This window comes from Tyto alba, unplaced genomic scaffold (assembly GCF_018691265.1).
Source record: "Tyto alba isolate M040663 unplaced genomic scaffold, T.alba_DEE_v4.0 Super-Scaffold_1000006, whole genome shotgun sequence".
NCBI lineage: Eukaryota > Metazoa > Chordata > Aves > Strigiformes > Tytonidae > Tyto > Tyto alba.
This window is the reverse complement of record NW_024881272.1, coordinates 7,190,663-7,212,602: the sequence shown is the minus strand read 5'-3', so window position 1 is coordinate 7,212,602 and position 21,940 is coordinate 7,190,663. Positions and strand designations below refer to the sequence as shown.

Below are 21,940 nucleotides of genomic sequence, written 5' to 3'. Positions count from 1 at the left end.
TCATGGCTGTAGTTTTGGCAATGCCCATTGTGTAGCAGTGTGACCCCTCTGCTTAAGGATAGTAGTGACTCCATGCATGAAACCTAAGCCCTGACGTGTCCTAGTGGAGTCAAATGCTGTGACAGGACCATGGGGGGTGCTGGGACCACAGCCCCAGGGATCCCCATTGCTTTGACACTCATGAGGTCCGCAGGAGCCTGGGCTTTTTACATTTGCTAGGAGGATGTGAGTGCAAAGGCAGAAAAGGGCACTGTTTGTCTGGCCTTCTGTGCACAAGTGGGGCTTAACACTCTCTTCGGAGCAGCCCATTTGGGTTCCTCGGGGCCAACAATGTGTCCCAGTGACTGTGACTGCAGTGAAGCTCTCTTGATTTACACCCTCTGAGAATCTGGCCAATTATAACAGTGAATACATACACACGAGAAACAGGGCATATTTCAGTCACTTCCAATCATTTTAATGCCCTGCTAGTGATCCTCTCATAACATAGTCCTAGCCTACTTTCCTTAGTAAAGAAGACATGCAATCATGTTGCGTATGTCTCTGTCTATGACTTTTATTGCCCCATCACCAAAAAACATTTAAACCTATCTATCTCAAACAAACCCCAGAACTACTTCAAAGCTTGCATCAAAACAGTAGGTGGGGTAGAGAGGCCGGTCTCATCTTGGTGTCACTCAGCAATATGAGTTTTGCTCTTCTGAGACACCATAAAACCCATGAGGGATGGGCATGGGTACAGCTGTACCTCTCTTTCCAAGGTACAGTTCTCAACCGTGCACCATAGATGTGTCAGAAACAACAGTTTGCAGGATTAGTTTTTCAGGCTGAATGTTGGTTACAACTCTTTTTGATAAATCAGTGACATGTTTGACTCACAGTAGTCCTGCTCCACACAAAAAGAGTGAAGGTCTGCAGAAGGCTGCATAAACACTAGTTCTATTTATTCTATTTACATGTGACCAAGTCTAAGTTCCTGTTCCAAACAGCTCTATAATCTAAAAGTTACTGTGAACACACACATCGTCCTCAGACACTAGTGCAGCTAAGTAGGTGAATCACAACAGCATCAAGCCTTTCAAAGCACTTCCTATTTCTGTCGAAGGTGAGGCAGAAGCATAAATTTGTGCCCAGAAGTGCCCGAGAAAGGCCACTGAAATAGTTTTTTTCATCTGTCAACAGCAGCATCCTAATATCTTCTGCTAAGAACAACTCACAACTGCTTCACACTGTCTCCTAACCCCATATTCTGACCAGTAGTAGTATCAGTCTATCCAGAAGCTGCAAACAATTCAAGCACTATTACATACCCTACATCTCCATTAACAAGAAGTGTGGGGCTTGAGTATGGGCACAGTGGCACCCATATTACTTGTAGGATCACTGCTGAAATGTGCGTAAACCCTCTTCACAACTTTAGTTTGCTTTTCCAAATGGCCACTTGACTCTCTGAATTTGAAGACAGCTCGCCAGCTTTTTTTTGGTAGTAGGGACACTGGAAAATCTGGACCTCTGGATAAACTGAAGCCCTACACTAAAATAACAGTAGACACAGCCATAATGCATGACAGTCATTGCCTCGAACAGCTTCTGGTCTGAAGTAAGAATGTGTATTTATGTGGGTAAAAAATAGTTCCTCCATGTGTTGTCTTATTCCTCTCTGTGAGATCAGGAAGTTCTAGGACATCAGGTTTATCGCAGATTAAAATGAAGGACCAGCTAGAGTGGCTTCTTGTTAAAATACCTGCAGCTGATCTCTGCCCAAAGGTAGCAGGTTTAAAATAAAAGTATCGGACAGCTAATGGTGAGTCACTGCAAGATCCAAGGCAGATCTCTTTGTTAGAGCATCAGGGTATTTAAAGGGAAGTTAGACTTAGTTTTATATTAGTAGGTAACTACCTGTCTCTGCAGAGCTGTACACACTACTTCTGAAATATATCAGCTGCACAGAAGAGAAAAATAAAAACATATGCACTGGCTCCACATATCACACAGGTCACAAAGGGTCAATTTTGCTTTTAAATTACTGTGTTCTGTTTAAAAAACACCTGGTATGCAATCTGATTTCCACACAGACAAGCCATCAGTATTGCTGTAAGATGTCTCTTTATCTGAAAAAGGCCTCTATATTAATTCTTCTCTGTCACGCTCATGCCTGGCATATGCTGTCAGGAATAGATGTGGTTAAAGCAAGTAATTTTTGTTTTATCTTCGACAACAAGTTTTTAAAAGTTCCTGAAAACCACAGGATCATGTTGATAGAAGAGGCACGGGCAGAGAGCACATGTGCAGTTGTGAGGGCAGTGAAGAACAGCTGCAGGTTGCATGGCAGGTGGTAACCTTTACAACTGACTTTGCTGCAGCCAGAAAAGCAACTGCTTGTATTGTTCTGACTGCAGCTTCGGTGGCTTATTCAGAGCAACAGTGTACGCCAGTGTCTGGGTGTCAAGCTGGGAAATAGTAATATGACAATGGATGCACTAATTGTCTGACTTGTTGAAGTCCAGAACTCTTAGTCACAATCCTCACCCACCTAAACTTCGCTCATGGGTTCAATTAGACTCAGCAGTCTTCAGAAGTATTACTGCGAAAATAATTTGTTTTTGAGTTGAGTGTGGAATTGAGTAAAAATATTGTTTTGGGTCGACGAGAAACTGAAATATTTCTCTTCTTTCACCCGAAAAAAAATTTCTGTGTCAGGCCAAACAAAATGTTTTGTTTTGTTTGCAGGGCTATTTCCCTTCTTCCACTTCTTTATTTGTTTATTTCTAATTAAATTTAGGTAAATTTGGTTTCAGTGTATCATTTACAAGCGCAAACAGTAATAATGTTGTTGTCACCAGCAGACTAGTCAGTCTTGCAAAATCACTCTGTGGCAAAAGGACCCAAGTAAATGCAGAGCAAAACAGGTCCTTGGGCAAAGACCCAACCTTGGGATAGGGCTTCTGATCTCTCATGAGAAACCCTTGCTTTGAAACACATTTCCAAAGCAGAGTTCACTGCCTGTAGGTCAGGATGACTCACGCCCTTCAGGGCATATCCTGCACAATTCCCGTGTGCTTTCATGGGTGCAGTCACAGCAGCAATCTGTTATCATTTATACAATTGGAATTCAGCAATCTGGAATTCCATCTAAGGCAACAAAACACAGCATGTGAGCCCTATGGGTAAATACATTATAATTCATGTAAATGAAATTGGCCAGAGCTTTATCCCTATGGAGCGAATACACAGTTCTTTCCCTCTAATCCTTCTAGCTCTGGAGCCAATACTAAATTACATTTTTAAGGGAGTGAGTGAAGCCACTCTTAGGTAGGAGTGGGAGCCTGTCTCATCATGTCTCAAGCACTTCGACAGTCACAGCAGGACCCTGATTTGAAGATCCATAAACAGTATGCTAACGTAAATTGCGATATTTGGGGAGGACTCCTGCATGCTTTGGCCGTGAGGATTTTATTTGGTTCTGGTTAGGGATTCTCAGTAGTGCTGGGGCTGAAGGGAAGGAAGGGCAGGGTTCCTGATGAAACTGCAGCAGGGGCTTCTCTGTTGTTCTTGATAAGAAGCATGACAGCTGTGCCCACAACATCTGGTTTTCATCGAACCCTAGTGAGAGTTCCTTGCTGAGTCTCTTCCACCCCATATGTGGTGGTTTAATTGATGGAGCCTGAGAAGGTTTTAGGTCCAGCGTGGAATGCCGCCTTTCACTGTGATATGTGACTCCAGATACAGTAAGGGCTGGGCTGCTTCGAGTCGTCTTTTAAAAGCATTTCTTCTCAATATTCAATTTTGCGTATATTGCCCTCTGTTGGCTCAAGCACATGATAAAGCTCCTTCTCTAGGTGAAAGCTAACAAAAATCTCCTTCTGGCTGAGTGGCAGAGCTTGTGGGTTTTGGAAAATGCAGGATCAAGTTAGCTGTAGCCTTGTGCGTGCGTGTGCGCATAGTTCATATTCTCCCATAGCTCTGTGTTTAAGAATGCAGGCACAGCTCTTTAACCAGGGAGGAAGGGGGTCTGGAGACTGGCTGTCTCAGCCATTGAGAGTTTTAAGGAGTGACCGGAGGGGATAGTGGTTTGGTGAGCCAGGATAAAGAGGATGTTGCACACTCAGGAAACAGCACAGAAAGCAATACAGAAAAGCCTGTGGGAGAACTGGGCAAGTGGGAGATAAGTTAGTCTTAATGTCTTTCAGCTCTGGCACGCAACTGCCAGAAATGCTTTGGTAAAAAGTCTCTCAAGGCTTTATTTTCAATTCCATCAAAGCTCCTTCTGCACAGAGCACTGCTGGAAAACCATTCCTTTCCAATTCCTCTCAGCTGGATCCTTCCTACCTAAGGCATATGACTGACCCATCTGCTCAGTCCAAAAAGCATCCTGTCCAGTTATCTTGTCTCTAACAGCAAATGGCAGCAATGCCTAGGGAAACAGTCTAAACCCATTAACTAGAAAATGTGCTTTGGGTGGTTCTTAGCACTTACATGCTGCTCCTGAACAGAGCCAGACCAGGTTTTTTCCTGAACTCTCAGAAGGCCCAGGCATGAAGGCCCCCATCCTGGGTGTACCAGAGCACATGCTAGTGATGTGACATGGGAGTGGTGATGCCAGAAGGGGACAGCCTTTCTCTGGAGTGTGAACATCATGACAAAACAGAAACTCCAACCTGTGGAAGTAGAGAGTACAATGGATAACAACAGATCTGCAGAAAGAAGTTATGTGGGCAGACCACGGGTTAGAGATATCATTTAACCTTCTGCAATATGCCTCTCTTATTAGAGAGGCTGCGATGTAAAGATCCAAGCTTTCAGACCTGGAGCTCTGTGGACCCCTCCCTGCTGTTGGCTAGGATGGCAAATATCAGATCGGCATTTCCCAGATCTGGTACAGCAGCACATTTCACAGCAGTGGTGTAGAACATCCTTTTTGTCAGGTCAGTTAAAACTAGACTGGAAAATGTGTTGGTCTGTGAGCAACAGAACAACACGACAGTTTCTTTTAGATTTGTGTCTTACTGCTTCTATCCAAAATAAGCCACATACCTCCTCTTACTTGCCATCTATCGTGAAAGATCCACCCTGAACAAGAAAGTGCCTGTGCTGCAGCCAGTCTGGAGCTGCTCCGGGACAACTTGGCCAGCCCGTTCATCTGTGCTGTCTGTCTGGCTAGCATGCACAGAGGGACTGACCCCTTGCTGCTGCCAAAGAGCTGAACTCTGTTTAACTCTCCCTCAGTGCAGTCCCTATCATGGGTCTCTCTCATTTACCTGGCAGCCAGAGCACACAAACCTCTAGAAACTTAATTAACTTTAAAACTCTGCGCACATCTTTCAATGGTGATTGCACTTGGCCAACTTGTCATGAAGTTATTTGAGGGAGGAAGAAGAGACCTGATGAATGCACGAATAGGTAAGGCAAGATAAAATTAATTTCCTGAGGAACGTGCTGAAAGGAAAAAAGAAAAGTTGACTGTAGGGAACAAATCTGACAAGTGACCTTGAAAGGCCTCTTCCACCTTTATCTCCTGAGAAGGAACGGTCTGAAAGAAGCCGGGAAGTGTGGGAGTGTGTGCACACCAGGGAATTTAGAGTGGGTCAGGAGCTGTAAGCAGCATTTTTTACTGCAGGAGTAAAAGTATCACAAGTACAGTACCCCTGCATTTCAGATACTGTGTATCTGTGACATTGCTGGCTTGGATAGCCTTCATCCTTAAATTGTCTCTGAGTTGTGTGGAGTTTCACAATACCAGGAACTATGCAGTTAAATCACATGCATGCTTTGGAACATTAAACTCAGATTAGGGAAAACTAAGTGATAAGTATCAAGGGGCAAGAAAACTAGATGAAGCCCAACTCCTGGACAGCATAAACACACAGGAACATGGACTGCAAAGACTATAAGCACACCTCTTCCTGTGAAATACTGCTCTTATAAAGAGGAGTGGCTCACAATTTGCAAAAATCACCTTTGCTCAGAAAGGAAAGTAGAAACCTAAATTATCAAGACTGGAAACTATTCACTTTGCATGGACACTTTATATCTGAGTTCTCAGACTAGAACCATTCAAAAGCCAAATGTATGCATGTTGTCCTTTGGAACCAAAAAATAATCAAGACGTGAAAAGTTTGAGATGGTTAAATGTTTCCTCCAGAGGCTTGGGGATTAGAAGTCTGGGCAAGTAGCAGAGGAGGGAAAAAAAAAAGAGTAAAATAAAAGAAGAAACTCTTAAGTGACCTGACAAGGGAAACTTAAATCTTATTTTTAAGGGGTTAGGTTGTACTAAAGCTTGAAAAATTAAATCCACAGCTGTCTCCAGAGGACTATATCTCACTAAGAAAGCTTCAAGTAAGTTTATCATGTATCCAACACCTAGACATTGGACCTCAGGGACCACTAGGATAATATTTCCTCTGGATTAGCAAGAAAGCTAGCAAGTGACATTTGTATGAGACTAACTTTAAGTTTAAGGGGTTTTCTTATTATAAAATGATAAATGAAGAATGAGCATACTAGGAAGGAAAGTTCTTACAGTTTGTAAATCTAACACATCCCCAGTATTTCTTTAAAAATGCACTGTTATCTCCTAAATTGGTTTTATTTGGTGACATTGGCAATTTGATGTTTTAATGTCTATCATCCTCCCAGTGAGGATCAATGTGTTCTTTATGAGCAGTATTTTTAATCTCATAATCCCCTTTATGAGGAATGCTTTTAATTTCAGAGACCATGAGCACTGGCATTGAGACAATATAATATATATGAAAAAAATTCAAGAACAAAACTATAGGAAACACAGGATGGAGCTGGCACAATTACAGTGCTTTCCTTCTTCTGGGATTCTTCACTACTAGCCCATAAAGCCCAGGATATGTTGGAATGCTATTAATTAACTCACCTTGCTGTGCCTTGCCATGACAACTGATATGCCCTGGGGTTCCAGGGAAATCTTATGCATCATATGAGATGCAATAGTTAGCCAGAGCTGGGTGAACTGAGGACAACTTTAATATGTTAGCTTTGAAATCTGAAATCCAACAGCAAATTGAATTTTGTACAGAAGGCACAAAATAAAACTCAGACATCTACAGAAATGCCAATGTTGGAGTTTTGTAGGATAAAGCACTTTTTATTTATGTATTTCACACTTTCTGTGTCTGTCTAAAATACACTGGTGTGAGCAACAGACCACAGGTCCCCACAGCAAAATGCCTACGAGCTGTGGATGGGCTACAGCAATCTAGCATTATCCTGTTCTGCCCACAGAGAATATCAGCGACAATTATCTTTCCCAGTTCTACGGAAAATCCTGAGTTACATAGCTATGTGCTACTCTGTGCCCATACAAATGTGTATGTAGAAGGTGTAATGAAGAAAAGTCATACACAGCAAAATTAAATGGGGAAAGTGAAATAAGGGGAATTACCTAAACAGCTTACAGATGGTAACTAAATTAGTTGAAAGTTGAAGGGTTGTTTTTTCAACACACAGCTCAACAGCATTGTAAAACTTCCATTATTGTAACCCAGAAGCTCATGAGAAATAGTAATTACCAGAGCTGAACTCCTGGGCTCTGGTATTTTCTTACCCATGGGCTGGCCAGACCAGCCCCCAATCCTCCCTTCCCCCCGTGCTTTCCAGACTCCTGAAAAGTACAGCTGGCAGGGGGAAGAAATATTCTTCACCCCATGTTCACTTCCGCATTGCAGGTCTCCTGTTGCCACCTATACACCTCGTTTTGAACACCATCACCTTCCTCTTCTGACACAGTCTCTTCCAGGCGCCCCACACACTCTCCTGCCATTGCTGCACTGTGTTTCCCAGCCAGCAATCCTTCTGGCTGTCTCTGTGCTGAGCTGGCTAGGACAGCACCTGGAATGCACACTGCTCCAGAGCTCAGGCTGCCCGCAAGTCGTGTCCACTCTCGTCAGAGGCATTTTGGAAAGATCCTCAGCAAAAGATACCTTGCCTGATACCATTCCACCCAAAACTGATGGCTTTGGTGGAGTATGAGGCAGGGTCTAGGCAGTAACTGCAGCCTGAAGGCTCTCCTAACTGTGAGGGAAATGCAGCCACAGCCTGCACGATGAGCCTCCACGCTCTGCATCCAGCTTGTCATCAGCTCCTAGCTGATTGTCACGTAAATTACATTTTTTTTCTTACAACTGCCTCTGTTGTATACATTCTTCCAGTTTGCACCCCAGCCACACCGCCACAGATAGTTCTGGGAAGACCAAGTAGGGTGAAGGGGCATGTGCACTAAATCAAACAGAAATATAGCATCTGCTCGGGTTCCTGACAAGCCTAAAACCGACTCATCATCTCCCCTACCCAGTGGACTACTTCCTCTATTATTATCAACAACGATGTAAATAAAACAGATTAGCATAAGAACAGAACCCATGAAAGAATTTACTGTACACTCATCATCCACATTCTCTTTCTTGGTTTTAAAACCAGGAGGGACTTCCATGACCACCTAGTTGGCCTTTCAGTATAATACACACCGAAGACCCCCATCCATTGATCCCTGCAACAAGACCAGCCGCATCACTACCAAGCAGAAGGATTACTTCATCCCCATAAACAGCACAAAGTCATCCTTCTTACCTATTCAGCATTGGAAAGACTTCAGCTGCAGTACTGTACCCAGGCTTGGGCATGGCTCTTCAAGAAAAACATGGGCTGACTGAGTAGCTTTGATACAAAAAAAAGGAATGATTTTCTTGCAATAACAGCAATTCAGTCCTGGAATAGATCCCCCAGGAAGACTATAATGCACTTCAATGAAGATGACATTAGTGATAGGAATAATATGGGTACAAATTATTTGGCTTGGGGCAGGAGGACAGAGTGAAAGAGGTTGCTTCAGCAACAATTTGCTATGAACTTATGAGTCTGTGTAAGCTGGAGCATTTGCTTCACAAAGGTATTTATTCCTGACATAATGACTGGTAGTAATGGGGAAGCATTCAGTCATAAATTCTAAGATAAGATATTCCACTGGTTAAGTGCTACCCCACTAAAATTTTATGCTTGATTTCAGGTCTGAATTTATCTAGCTTAAATGACTCTCCTTGTGCTCCCACTCTGCTATGCTTCTCATGTACTTTGGTTAGAATTGAGTGGAAACAAATACACAAATGCTGCTAAATGGAAAAAGAGCAGAATTTGCCCTGATATGAAGAACAAGGCTAATGTTGTCTATGATAGTTCAAAAACTTAATGAAAAAGATTTTCTCTGTAAACTGTTGTGTAAATTTTTAACTTTTTCTAAGGAAATGGCCATTGTCTGAGATATTTACAATAAATTGGTAGAAATGGAAATTTCCCTTTTGAATCTGTTTGAAACGAGGAACTTGCTTTAAGTCAAATGTCACCTGAGCAACACTAATTCACCTGAGGTCCTTACTCTGCCTTTGCTTTTTTGACAAAAACAGAAAAAAATAACAATTGTTTTTAATCAAAGTGGAAAGAATTTGATGATCACATGCAGAATCCTTTTCCTTTGGAAGGGAGGGATGAGGAAGAGGGGGAATTCCTGATTTATGATCAAATATAGACTTGTTCAAGTGTAAAGGAGACCCTTTCTTGAAAACACTTAAGCTGGCGCTTAACTTTATTACTGTGGCAAAATTAAGCATGTGCTTGAGTGGTTGCAGAGTCAGAACCATAAAATGTCATAGCCTTTATAGCTATGAGTCTGCTTTCTGCCTGCTGCATCTAATAAACATTAAGAGGTGAAATTCTGTCCCCATCGGGGTCAATGGTAAAACTCTCATTGACTTCGTCAGAACCAGGATTTTGCACAAGAAATCTCCATCATTGTCACTGGGGCCCACCAGATGATATTAGCAGAGAAAGGCCATCTGCTCACTCTTGTGTGACTTTTATGTTTAATCTTTCCATGTTTTCCTTAGTCCAATTAAAATTAACCCAAACTGAAGGCACATCATTTGGCTTGTTGGATAGGGATACTGCATTTCAGGCTGTTTGCTAGAAAATAAACAGAAATTAAATACCCAAATTCTAGTGCACCATACATACTGAGCGTACACACAGAGAACATCCTGACATGTAGATGTGGCTTTCAGGGACATGGCTTAGGGGTGGACTTGGCAGTGTTAGGTTTTTTATCGTTGGATTTAACGATCTTAAAGGTCTTTTCCAACCTAAATGATGCTATGATTCCATGAAAATATACAACATGCTGTTCTGTGTTCCTCACAGCAAAAGTCTCTCTTAAAGGGTTGATCCCTTAAGGAAAGGAAAAAAGGTAATGTGGCACCATTAGGGTACATTTTATATCTTCTAACACTTCTTACAGCCTTGCTTAGGACACGAGTAAAGTAGCAACCCTCAAGTCTCAAGTCAGGCACTGAAAGTCTATGTAGATGGTTGCTTTGTCACATCAACAGCTGCAGCTGAGTGTGGGTACTGTACTCCTGCCTTGCAGCCTGGCGCAGGTCTGCACATGCAGAGTTTATAACTCTTCAGATGCTGAGGAGCACTGAGGCACGAGGTCAGTCTACCACCAGCTGGATATTCTCACTTAGCCAAGTGAGCAAGCGTACAAGGCCATCAAACAAGATCACTGCCATGGAAGTGAGCAATTCTGATTTGAGTAAGCCAAGGGAGAAAACAGTTTACCCTTTGCTCTATAACACCTGGTTAAAAGAAAGCTCTGCTTCTTTTCATATCTTTAAATGTTTCTTCCTACATCTGAAACAATGAAAACCTACAGCTAATTTTTTTTCACTGGTTTAAATGAGCCATAAATTGATGTGTTTACTTAGGTCAGTATTGAATTAGATATATTATAAAATACAAAGCAAACTCTCCCTAGAGACTCCCGTTTCATTTTTGTCAAGTCTCGTGTTCAAGGATAACAAAAGTACCCAGTATTTACCAGCATGATCACATGCCATATTGAAAATGCCCTTCTTTGCGCAGATGTCCCTGTCATTGCTAATCAAAAAGACTTTCAAGAATCACATTGATCTATGTCTCAAGATTAATTTAATCCACAAGAGTTAAGACAGACTTTCCCTTTGCGTATCAGATTTTGCTTTGCCTCATCTCACTTCCTCTTTCCAATATAAACTTTTAAGCTCAGGGTTTATTACCTCCATACCTCAATCACTTACTATGTGACAACACATCAGAGCAACAACATCTCTGTCCCCCACTGAGCAGCATAGTCTAATTACTTAAAATGCTTCTCTGGAAGTCATCCTTTCAGAGTGCTGTACTTTATTTAGCTAACAAAAAGCCTTAAGGAATTTTATACATAGTCATTTTTACAAGGTCTAGGAAAATATCCTGCATGCACTATTTTTCCCTTGAAATCCACCCATATTCCTTTTTCCTGAGAGCAAGACAAAATCTTTGATGGAGAGATTACAAATCTCAGGGCTGCTTTAGTTTCTTAATTCCACAAGGCAGTAGTTAATCTATTACATTTTAAGAATTCTATCTGCTATAGAAAAGTAATGTTGGTTATTTTTTTCCCCACAATGATGTAAAAAAATCTGTGTAGGATTCAATGAAACTTTGAAGAAATGAGACCCCAAGACATTTCCAACACACAGTCTCATGGTTATATACCAACGGCCCATATAAAGCTCATTGAAGACAACAGAAACATCTTTTTTGACTTCAAAATCAGGCTTGAGAAAGTAACCAGATGAACCGTGGGACCCTTAGGCAGCTGGGGATGGGCCTGATTTACCTCTATTGTGGATATTAGAACAAATAGCTCAAAGGAGTCTCCATTCAGGACTGGATGCTGCTCTGATACAAACTTTAGTTAAACTACAGCCCATGGGTAGAGAACAAGTGGGCCTGAAGGAGTTTAGTATATTTTTGCAGATGGATGGTTTCTGATAAGTTCTGGATATGATGCAATTTGGTTGTTCTTTAGAGTGGGTGGGAAACAACGTAAAGTGAGAAGATTCAGGTGTTTGCTGTATGATATAACACATTCCAACACAATTTTGGATTTCCAGCCACCTGGCTAAGGCTGGAGCTACAGCAGCATCGCCCTCATGTCTCCTGCACGTCAGGAGGTGAGCAACAATGCTGCTGACCCAAGAGGAAGACTGTATTTCAAACCACCTTGCTGACCAAGGCTGCCTTAAGGCTGGTGCTGAGGAAACATGCCAGCTCAGGTGGCCTTAACAGGGCAGGACGCAACAACAGCCCCTTTTCCAACCTCTCCTAAATACTGCAACCAGGGACATAAAGCCCCTTTATTCCTGCTACTTGCAGCTTCCTGAAGCACCACGTATGAAACAGGTGGATCCCTCCGTAAGGGCAGGACTGGTTTCTGACTCCCTCAGGCCTCAAGGCCCTGTGGCCGTGCCGCCCACCTGGACTCCCCCCCCCCCCGCCCCTCCCCGGCTTTCCTCAGCACCGCGAACATTGCTGGAGGACCAGCCTCGCCTGGCCTGCCAGCTCCCACGGACACTCCCGTGGAGGAGCGGGCAAACCCTGAGGCAGAGGAGGGGGGAGGTTTGGGAGCGTCCCCGCGGAGGTGCCGAGGCCTGTGGGGCAGCCCCTGCCCTCAGCGGGGGGACAGCTGCACCCCCTGGTCTAGCGAGGGCCCTAGGCGCGGGGAGCTTACCGAGCGCGGTGGGCAGAGGCCGTTGCTCAGTCATTGCCCCGAGAGGGGGCAGAGGGGAAGCACGGCGGGGCACGGCACACCCGTGGGTGCCAGCAAATCTCCCGATTCGGGCGCGGGCGGGGCGTGGAAACCCCTTCACGCCTCGTGCCGGGAGCGGTGGGGCGGTGCCTCCGCCACTCCTGCAGGGGGCGCCCCGCCGGCACCCGGAGGGGGGGGGGGGGTGTGTGTGTGTGTAGAGGGCTTTCAGTGCGCATGCGCGCTGGGCGCTGCGGGCTGTGGCGGCGGCGCCTGCGCGCTCGGGGCGGGGCCGGCGCTCACCCTGGTAACAGCAGCGCTGAGGGGCCGCGCCCTGCCCAGGCCTCCCCCCCGCCCCCCCCCCCCAGCCGCCATGCAGGGCGAGGACGCCCGGTACCTCAAGAGGTAACCGGGGATGTGGTGTGTGTGGGGGTGAGGCGCGGCAGGTTGTGGGGAGGGCTGGGCGTGGGAGTGGGGCGCGGCAGGTTGTGCTCGTGGGGTGCGCGAGGTGTTCGCGGGGTGTGGGAGGCGGGTGTTGCGGGCTGGGGCAGGGCGGTGAAGGGGAGGTTATGGTTTGGGGGGAGTGGGAGGGGAGCCGAGGTGGTGGGGCTGAAGGTGTTTTAGTCCGCAGTGGGGGCTGAGTGGGAAGGTGTGGGGCTGGGGGCCTGGAAGGGGTTGTGGGGAGGTGATGGGGTGTAGGGCTGAGGTGTTGCAGTAGTGGGGGCTGGCTTGGAGATGGGTGGGGGGATGAGAAAGAAGGGCGTTTTGAGAGGGGAGATCATGAGGTGGGTGGAGGATTGTGATTGAGGAGTGGCTGGTTTGGAAAAAAGGCTGGAGACTGTGGTGGGAGGGGGAAGATGTGTGGGAGGCTTTGGGGTGAATGGTTTGGAAATGGGAGATAGATTGGTTTGGGGCAGACTGAGGGGCAGCAGCCTAGTCCGGTGTGCAAGAGACTTGGATGGGAACTGGGAGGCTGGGTTTGGGATGAGTGGAGGTTATAAAGCGAGCCTAGGGTAGGCTGAGAGATGGGATGGGTGGCTTGCTGGTGGTAACTGGTTGGAGGAAGGCGATAATTTGGAGGGATGCACTGGTTTGGGGATGCCTGTGGTGGCATTTTGTGGTGTACATTCGGGAGGAAGCACTGAGGTAGGTGGCAGCAAGTTGAGAGGAGAATAGATGCTATTAAGAGATGAGTGGGGAGGGTTGTGTGGGTGTTAAGGGTTGGGATGGGGCAGGTGGTTGCTTTGGGGAACAGGCAGCCTGGGAACTGGGGAGGGGATATTGGGTAGTAAGGGCAGGTTCAGGGTGCAATTGGGAGAGGTGAACTGATTTGGAGGAAATGTTAGAACGTGGTATGGCAGATTGGGGGGGCGGGACAGGTAATGAGGTGGGATAAATGGAAAGGTTTGGGAGTTGGAATGGACTTGAGATGTAACAATGGTGTACAAAGTGGGTGATTTGGGTTTGATGTTAAAGATGTGATGAAAGAATGGTGCCCTTATGTGTCTATTTGGCAGTGAGACCAGTCAGCCTAAAGAATAGGGCCTGAGCAGGCAACTATTGGATCTCCATCAATTGTTTCATAGTAAAAGTGCTGTCAATCCCAAAAGGTGTCAGGCCATCTAGACCTCTGTTAAGATATGGTTTGTGAACTGTGCCACTTTCTCCTATCATGTGGGTGATTTTAGCCATCACATCTTGAATAATCATTGAATAATCATGTGGAGTTCCTGGTGGGTGTGTTTTTTTTGTTTTGTGGTTTTTTTTTTTTTTTTTTACTTCCCAGTTATTAGCATTTGCAAAACTTGCTGATTAGGCTGTCTGGGTTTTCTTTTTCTCCTCATATGCCACATATTAAGGCCCATAATTAGAACCAGTGGGGGAAAAAAAACCCTCTTGATAATCCTTGAACATTAGTTCTGTCATATAAATGTGATAGCAGGTAAAAATCAAATTACTATCTGTAATAAAATAAATAGCTGTAACTTTAGAGCAGTGCCTATTTTTAGCCTTGCACGTTTCATTTGTGCCATCTCATGTGATTTTGGAGGAATCGTTTTTATTTTGTAGTCATGCTTGCAACACGGGTAGTTTTTTCACTTTCTAGGGGTCACAAACCAAAAAACATCCGCTGTGCTGTTTAATGTGACTAGGCTTGTGTTCAAGTCTGGTACTCTTCTGATCCCTGTTACCCTTTGTCATCCTCCATGAACAGTCCCCCTCCCACTAAGTCTGACTTGCTAGTATTTGTTATTGGATTTTCAGCCTTATCCATGTGCACAATTTGTGCCAGTTGTAATTAGGATAGTTTGGTTTTGCTTTTTCCGCCTGAAGGAATTAGTTAATAAAGGGTATTCACACACCAGCTTCGGTTATGTGAGCTCAGCTAGCACAGCTTTTGTCTGTGGAAAAGGCCTTCCTCTTTTAAACCTTTAATAGAGCAGGATTCTTGTTGACAAAGCAGGCAGTGAAGTGAAAGGATGGTCTGATGTGTGTGTGAGCTCCCCAATGCATTGCTGCTTCTACCAGTTATAAGAATGTCTGTATTTTAAAATGTTTTATGAAGTGACTTACAAACTCGAGATGGGTAGAAAATCAGTAAAGTAGATGTTTGTTGATTCGAGGGTAGAGGGCGGATTGTATCATAAAATGAAGATAATTTTTTTTTCTGTGATGCTGGCACTCTGAATGCAGTGTTTTCCAAATGCAAAACAGCTTTAGTGGCTGGGTAGTGCATTTTAGTGTAGGTCTTCAAGCAGTTCACAAGGTAAGATTTTTCAGAGAGAGAACTTAAATGTGAATTGATTTGTGACTATTATCTGGGAAGTAGCTCAAGTGGTGTGAGGGTGGTTATCAATGTGAGGGGATAGAAAATCTCTGCAACCCTAAATTCTCCAGTTTACCCATCTGTCCCCCTTAAGGAAAAAATTAAATATGGGAAATACTAAAACTACTTAAGCAGTCTTATGCTGAGGTTCTGCTGGTTCCTAAGCTCATCAGTGGCTTCCTGCTGCCAAAAGGAGGAGGTCTCACTCCTTCCTTTCTATCCCTGCTCATAGATAGGAAGTGTTACTTCCTTTCTGTAGAGCACTTTAATGCAATAACACGTTGAAAAGCGCCTTCTGCCCCAAATATGAAGATTTTTCTGTTGGATTGCTGTAAGTGGCTGTGAAAGGGTTTGACAAGCCCCTCATGCTGAACCAAGGTGACTGCCAGGAGCAGGGGAAGCATGGGAAGATCTGATCCTTTTGGCAATGATAAACTGTTACCCTAGCTTAGTTATTAGAAAACTATACCAGACTCCTTCAGGCCCACTTGTTCTCTACCCATCATTTTCTTTTTATCTGTAAATATTAGCAAGCTGTTACTTAACCAGAGGTTTGACTGTCAGGGGGAGCGTTTGTGGTTGGGGAGTTGCCTGGTGGATCTGAATATGGGGGAAAATATATTTGGGGGTGAGGAGTGAGGGCTGGTTTCTGTTGAAATAGATTTGCTGTAAGCTTTCTGTCCTGCAAGGCTGGAACTTGTGAGAACAGACTGTAATGAAGCCTCTGATTCAAAGTACTGTTAGAGAAAAAACCCACAAGTCTCTTCAGAGAAAAAAAAAATCTTAAGTGATAAATGGAGTTCTGGTACAATCTCATCAAGGAAGATACTGCTCTGTAGCAGTGAGCTATATTTGTTTGCCCTGTAGCTTTACACCCTTGCAGGACTGGTAGTTGAACTAGACTCTTCATTTCCTACAGCAAACCTTTCTGTAGTTTGTGGGGTTTTTTAGGGCAGCTGTATCTCAATATAAAGGTATTTTTTTCAGTTGTATTCTGCAGAAGGGAAAACAACCACCATAGTAGCTGGATAGATGGAGGCACGTTTCAAACATTTTCCAGAGAGACTGTTTACACCAAAGGCTGCACCCAGGTTTGCTAACATTTCCAGCTCTGTGAGACTGAGCCTGATCTAATGGACCCAATGCCATAGCTAGTTGCTGTCTCATTTATGCTGATACAACTACAGGTGAAGTCACCTGTAAATCTGTTTGTCATGATCTGTCTAAAAAAAGCCAACATTCAAACAAAACCCCAAAACAAACAAACAAAAAAAACACCCACACACCAAAACCCACCTTAGGGAGTTGTTTTTAATCTGCAGTGTTTTAGCAGCCTGGTTTATGGCATGGCTGTACATCCTCTATTGTCAGTACCAAGGGGAGAAGGGGTAACTGTCAGTTTTACCACCAAGGACAGAAATGTGTATCTGTATTCTCTGGTTGTTTTTCTGCCATCACCCAAAACCAGAAATGAGATGTGTTTTCGTGGCCATCTATCTATGGCCTATCCTTATGGCCCTTGTACCTCTGCATGGGCACAGAGGAGGAGAAAGCAGTACAGGCCTTTTTGGCAGAGACGTACCCAGAGTGATTTCCTGGAGAAAGCTTGTCCAAATATCTGTAGCTGTAGTAAAGCAGGTAGGCATGCTTAGTTTATACCTGTTGATGGCAGCTGCTGGTCTGGTAATCCACTGAGTTTGGCAACAGACACAGTGAGGTGAACAACAGTAGCAAAGAGGTTTGTGCTTCAGGAGAGAATAGTTAATTTGAAATGCAAATTATTTGTAATCAATTCTTGTAGATTTGTAACTGTTAAGATTCAGCCAAGAAATTCTTTGAGGAAAAATTTCCATTTGTAAATGACTGCACTAGATTAATGCCATTAGCAGAAGATTTCTCAATACTGGCAATGTAACAGGGAATCTGCTGGGAAATTCACCTTCTCTGTGAAATGCATCTTTTTCCTGATTGTAGTTCCTTAAGAGAGCTGAGGACATAGAAGTCAAAGATTTGTCCTGTTTCTTCCTTGCTTGACTTCTGTGACTAAGGTTTGACCAATGGCTTGAGTGTTTCTGTATGTACTAAAGATAATAGTCAAGGATATGCCACTAGCACTAAGCTTTGGTACAGCTGTGTGAAATGAAATATGGTGTAAAAGGAAGGCAGTGCTTGGGTTTGGGGTCTGAATAGAACAGGAGACAGGTTATTGTTACTGATCTATGTTTTGGTATGTTTTCTGAGCTTTTAACTTAATCAGTTTTGTTGTGTTTTTTTTTTTTTTTTTTTTTCTTCATGGCAGGAAGGTAAAAGGAGGCAACATAGATGTGCATCCGTCTGAGAAAGCCCTCATTGTCCACTATGAAGTGGAAGCAACGATTCTGGGAGAGATGGGAGACCCCGTGCTGGGGGAGCGCAAGGAGTGTCAGAAAATGTAAGGTTATAGCAAGTTCCATTAGCTTTTTCTGTTTTTCATAGTCATAAATTCAGTAACTCAAAGCATCAACAGCTTGTAAGAAATAATATGTTCTAATCTTTATAAAAGTTAGTGCTAGATTAGCAGAGGGTTTAGAAGCCAGGAAATAACATGTGCCTAGGAAAGTTAACATCTAAAACACATGTTGCAGACTGCTCTTCATCCAGGTACTTCAAGGTGTTTTGTAAAGAGAAGTGATTATTCCCATTTTATGTGAAGGGAACTTGAGGTAGGAAAAAGTGATTGGTTCTTACTCAAATGATGGTTAATGTTGGGGCAAGTAATAATATTGAACCTTCTGACAGCTTTATGCTCTAGCTGTTGGCTTTCCTGTTGTTTTGATCTGTCACCTTTGCTAGTGATTTCACTGTGCTATCTGCATTTTAGTTTTGCCTGATATTTTTCTTCTAAGAGCATTAAAACATTCCCTGCTGGAAAAGAGAGCTATCATAATTTTAGTTTCCAAGCGGCAAGTTTGGTAATTTCCTAGGTTTGTTTTATCTCTACTGAATTCTTTTTGAAAATTTGAGCTGAAGTGGCTAGCTGTGTGAGTGCATGTAAGAAGAATGAGGAGGAAAAAGAGAATCCTTAAATGGTCTCAAGTTTTTGAAGGTATCAGAAATGTTCATCTTTAGATGAATCGGCACAGCTTAAATCTGCAACATGGTAGAATTCCTTCCTATTGTTAATGCCCACAGAGATTTCTTACTGCTTGTTGCTTGTGGACCTGGCTGCAGGTCTGCCAGAGCTATGAGAGGCTCCTGACACTGCATCTGCAGGCAATGCAGAAGAACCTTTCTGTGTAGTCAACACCTATAGCTGCTTCTTGTTTTGGATTTTTTGTGTCTGTGGTACTCCTTTGCAGTCCTGTGCACTTTTTTGGGGTGTATTGCAAATAAATTACTGGCTGCTGTGTCTAAGACAGTTACAAGGCATCTATTCATACAGCTGCATTTAGTGTTGCTGCTTGTCAACTGATGGACAGTTACTCCCTGTCAAATCTGTTTGACAGTTACTTGCCATTTGGAATTGTCAAGAGCCTCTGCTTTGTCATTACTTTTGTAAGCCATGGCACAGGCACTGAGGGTACCAGGATCATTTCTGCTTCAAGAAATTCATGACTGTGTAAACATAAATCAAAGGACTGAAGATACAAAAAATTAAAAACTGAGGAAAGACTTATTTGTGTTGCAGCATTCGGCTAAAGAGTCTTAATGCAAATACAGACATTGCTTCCCTGGCTCGAAAGGTGGTTGAAGAGTGCAAGCTCATTCACCCTTCCAAACTTGCAGAAGTAGAACAGCTGTTGTACTATCTACAGAATCGCAGAGATGCCTCAGCAGGAAAAGGTAAATAATAGAGGAACCAAATAGGTTGGGACTGGGGTGCTTCAGCATTGAGCAACTGCTGCATGAGGCTTTTCTAGCTGAGGTTCTATCTTGCTTGATGTAGGAGTTCTTCAGAGACAGCAAGAGTGAGAAAGTTGAATCATACTTGGAAAAAATTACAATCTTGGAGTGAGGTTGGGGGGAATTATCTTTTTAACAACTGAAGTTTATTTGTTTGGTTAAACTTAGTATTAATTCTTCTTCCTAGCTGCCCTGGGTTTTAGCAGGACTTGAGAGGTACAGATTCCACTATTCGGTGCAGCTTCTTCATATTGCACCTGCACTTGCAGTGACATCAGAAGACTTTGAGGATCTTCCTAGAAAGATCTCTGTCATCACCTGTTTCAAGGGTAGATGATGTTTCTAGGCTGAATTTGGTACAATGTAGTAGACGGCTTGGGATAATTCTTTTGTCTGAAGTTTCTGGCATCTTGGTGGTCCTATTTATGTCTCAAGTTCATCTGAAACTCTGCTCAGGGGAGAATTTTGTATTTAACATCTGATTTTGTAAATGTGTGTCTTGGTGTATCCCAGGACAGCTTTGCCACAGTGTACAAGCAGAATCAAAGCTGCTAAGGTATCAGTGTGGAAGTGAGTTTTGTTGCTGTCTTGCACTAAGGTTTGTTACCTTCTGTCTCCCCATCTGACTGGGCTGTAACTGATCACTTAGACTGAGGAGTCAAAAGGCAGCTGAGGGTTTATTTTGCTCTGCGTGGATTGCTCAGCTTCAGAAACCTGACATACCTTAGCTGCATTAGTCTGACAGGTCAGCTGGACACAAAAGGACTTTGATTTAACCAGAACGTTTACTATGAGAATATTTGGTATGTTTTTTGTCTATGACTATGTATAACTTCACTACAACTATTTATTTTTCTTTATAGAAAAGAAAGAGAAATCCACTAAGCCAAAAGATCCACCCCCATTTGAAGGAATGGAGGTAAATACTGGTGTTAGAAGAGAAATGCAAAACTCATTTACTTCTTAAGTAAGCAGTTATGTAAGGATGGGAGAGGAAATGCTGAATTCTCAGGTTTTTTTGCTGCTTGTTTTTTAAACAAAGAATTTGGTTTTGAAATATTGCACAATGGACTAAAAATTATCTCCATAAAGGGTAAAATATTTGACTTGCATTATTACCCCCTCCAACTATAGCACGCAGCAGGATGGCAAATGAGGTCTGGAACATCAGACAGGACACAGGGAGTCTTGTCTGAGCATCCTTTGTTTTTTGTAATTAAATCTTTTCAGATTTCCTGGTGTTCATTGGCAGTGATTTTGGATGTGATTTTTTTTTTTCTTTGTATTTTATTTTTTTACCCAAGATCTTAACTCAAAGCTGTGCACTCTTTTGTCTTGACATTGAATAACATAGTGATTGATTGTGTTGAATTGACATCTCTTTCTGTGAAACCCTTGCTTATGACTGCTTTCAGATTGATGAAGTTGCCAATATCAATGATATGGATGAGTACATTGAGTTACTGTATGAGGATATTCCTGACAAGGTGCGTGGCTCTGCCCTTATCCTGCAGCTGGCTAGGAATCCTGATAATTTGGAAGAACTGCTTATCAATGGTAATTTTAAAACCCAATGTTAACTTCTCTTAATGTTGTGCTGTTTATTTGTGGTGTTTTCTTCTCAAAGGAAGAGTAGTTCCCCTTTAATTTGAGATTTTCTCTAGATTTCCAGGCTTTACTTCTCAGCACATAATAAGCTGGCTGTTTAAAGCCCAGTTGAATCTCTGCAAATGAATGCTTCTTAGACTGTTCTTAGGTGGACCTAACACAGAAATCTTCCTGGCCTCAATAGGCTTCAGCTGTTTTTTCTGATCCTAGTTATTTTGATGCTAAATTAACTTCAGTTGGCATTGCTGCTGGAGACAAGAGAATGTAGAGTTGTATCCTAAAGATCAGGAAACTTGCTTTGAAAGTGAGATTTACAGGCTGGCATATGTAGAGGTGTCCAGTTTCCAAGAGAATTAATACATTGAATGTGGATGTATCAGCCAAGTATTTCACTAGCACACCATATTCTTTTTGCTTATGGATCCATTTAAAAATCTTATCAGAATTCATGATAGGATATTTGCATTGCTGTTATTTTGCGTGTGCGTGCATACATGCTGTTCCATGTGCATTTTGAGAGCCACATCAGTGTGGAATAGTGGGTGTTTCTGAATAGGTATGTATGCATGTATATACATTCTAATTCACCATTGCCCTCTCTCCTCTGGGGGAGGGGGGAGAAAGGACCTTATACTCTGTAAAGGTATCAGACAAATAAAGATAAGAACAATCCAAACCAGACTTCCAAAGTGATGGCAGGTTCATGTCTCGTTAATTTAGTCATTTTTTACCTTTCTCCCTTTGTCTCTTTTACTGAGCCCTTATACCCCTACATGCCTTGTGTAAATCATGGCTTCAGTGTGTACTCACCCATCCTGCAATGTTAGGAGGGAAGATTATTGTAAGAATTTGAATGGGAGTGGACTAGAAAGCCATCAAGTAATGGCTCGTCCCCATGAGTTGTTGCAAATATTCTAGTGCTTGAAATTACCAGTTACTGCTTTTCTCATCCTGGTCATGTAACATGGTGTACATAGAGAGGGTCTAGATAGGGG

The 21,940-nt window shown here is 43.2% G+C and overlaps 2 protein-coding genes across 5 annotated transcripts in view; one reads left to right on the top strand and one right to left on the bottom strand.

Annotated features, from left to right (window-relative positions):
* Positions 1 to 12,793, bottom strand: part of NTMT2 (N-terminal Xaa-Pro-Lys N-methyltransferase 2) — a 62,980-nt gene extending 50,187 nt beyond the window's left edge. The window contains exon 1 of the transcript XR_006164679.1: positions 12,614 to 12,793. The gene's annotated coding sequence lies outside the window, so the exon portion shown is untranslated. The remainder of the gene's footprint in view (positions 1 to 12,613) is intronic.
* A 97-nt stretch (positions 12,794 to 12,890) lies between these two features.
* KIFAP3 (kinesin associated protein 3) overlaps positions 12,891 to 21,940 on the top strand; it is a 70,240-nt gene continuing 61,190 nt past the window's right edge. For 2 of the 4 annotated variants that reach the window (XM_032998604.2, XM_032998603.2), the window contains exons 1-5: positions 12,891 to 13,033; positions 17,755 to 17,886; positions 19,123 to 19,277; positions 20,201 to 20,256; positions 20,753 to 20,894. In XM_032998604.2, coding sequence (XP_032854495.1) covers positions 13,002 to 13,033; positions 17,755 to 17,886; positions 19,123 to 19,277; positions 20,201 to 20,256; positions 20,753 to 20,894 — 517 coding nt within the window. In that variant the 5' untranslated portion in view covers positions 12,891 to 13,001. The remainder of the gene's footprint in view (positions 13,034 to 17,754; positions 17,887 to 19,122; positions 19,278 to 20,200; positions 20,257 to 20,752; positions 20,895 to 21,940) is intronic. The other 2 variants (XM_032998606.2, XM_032998605.2) reach the window with 1 other exon arrangement.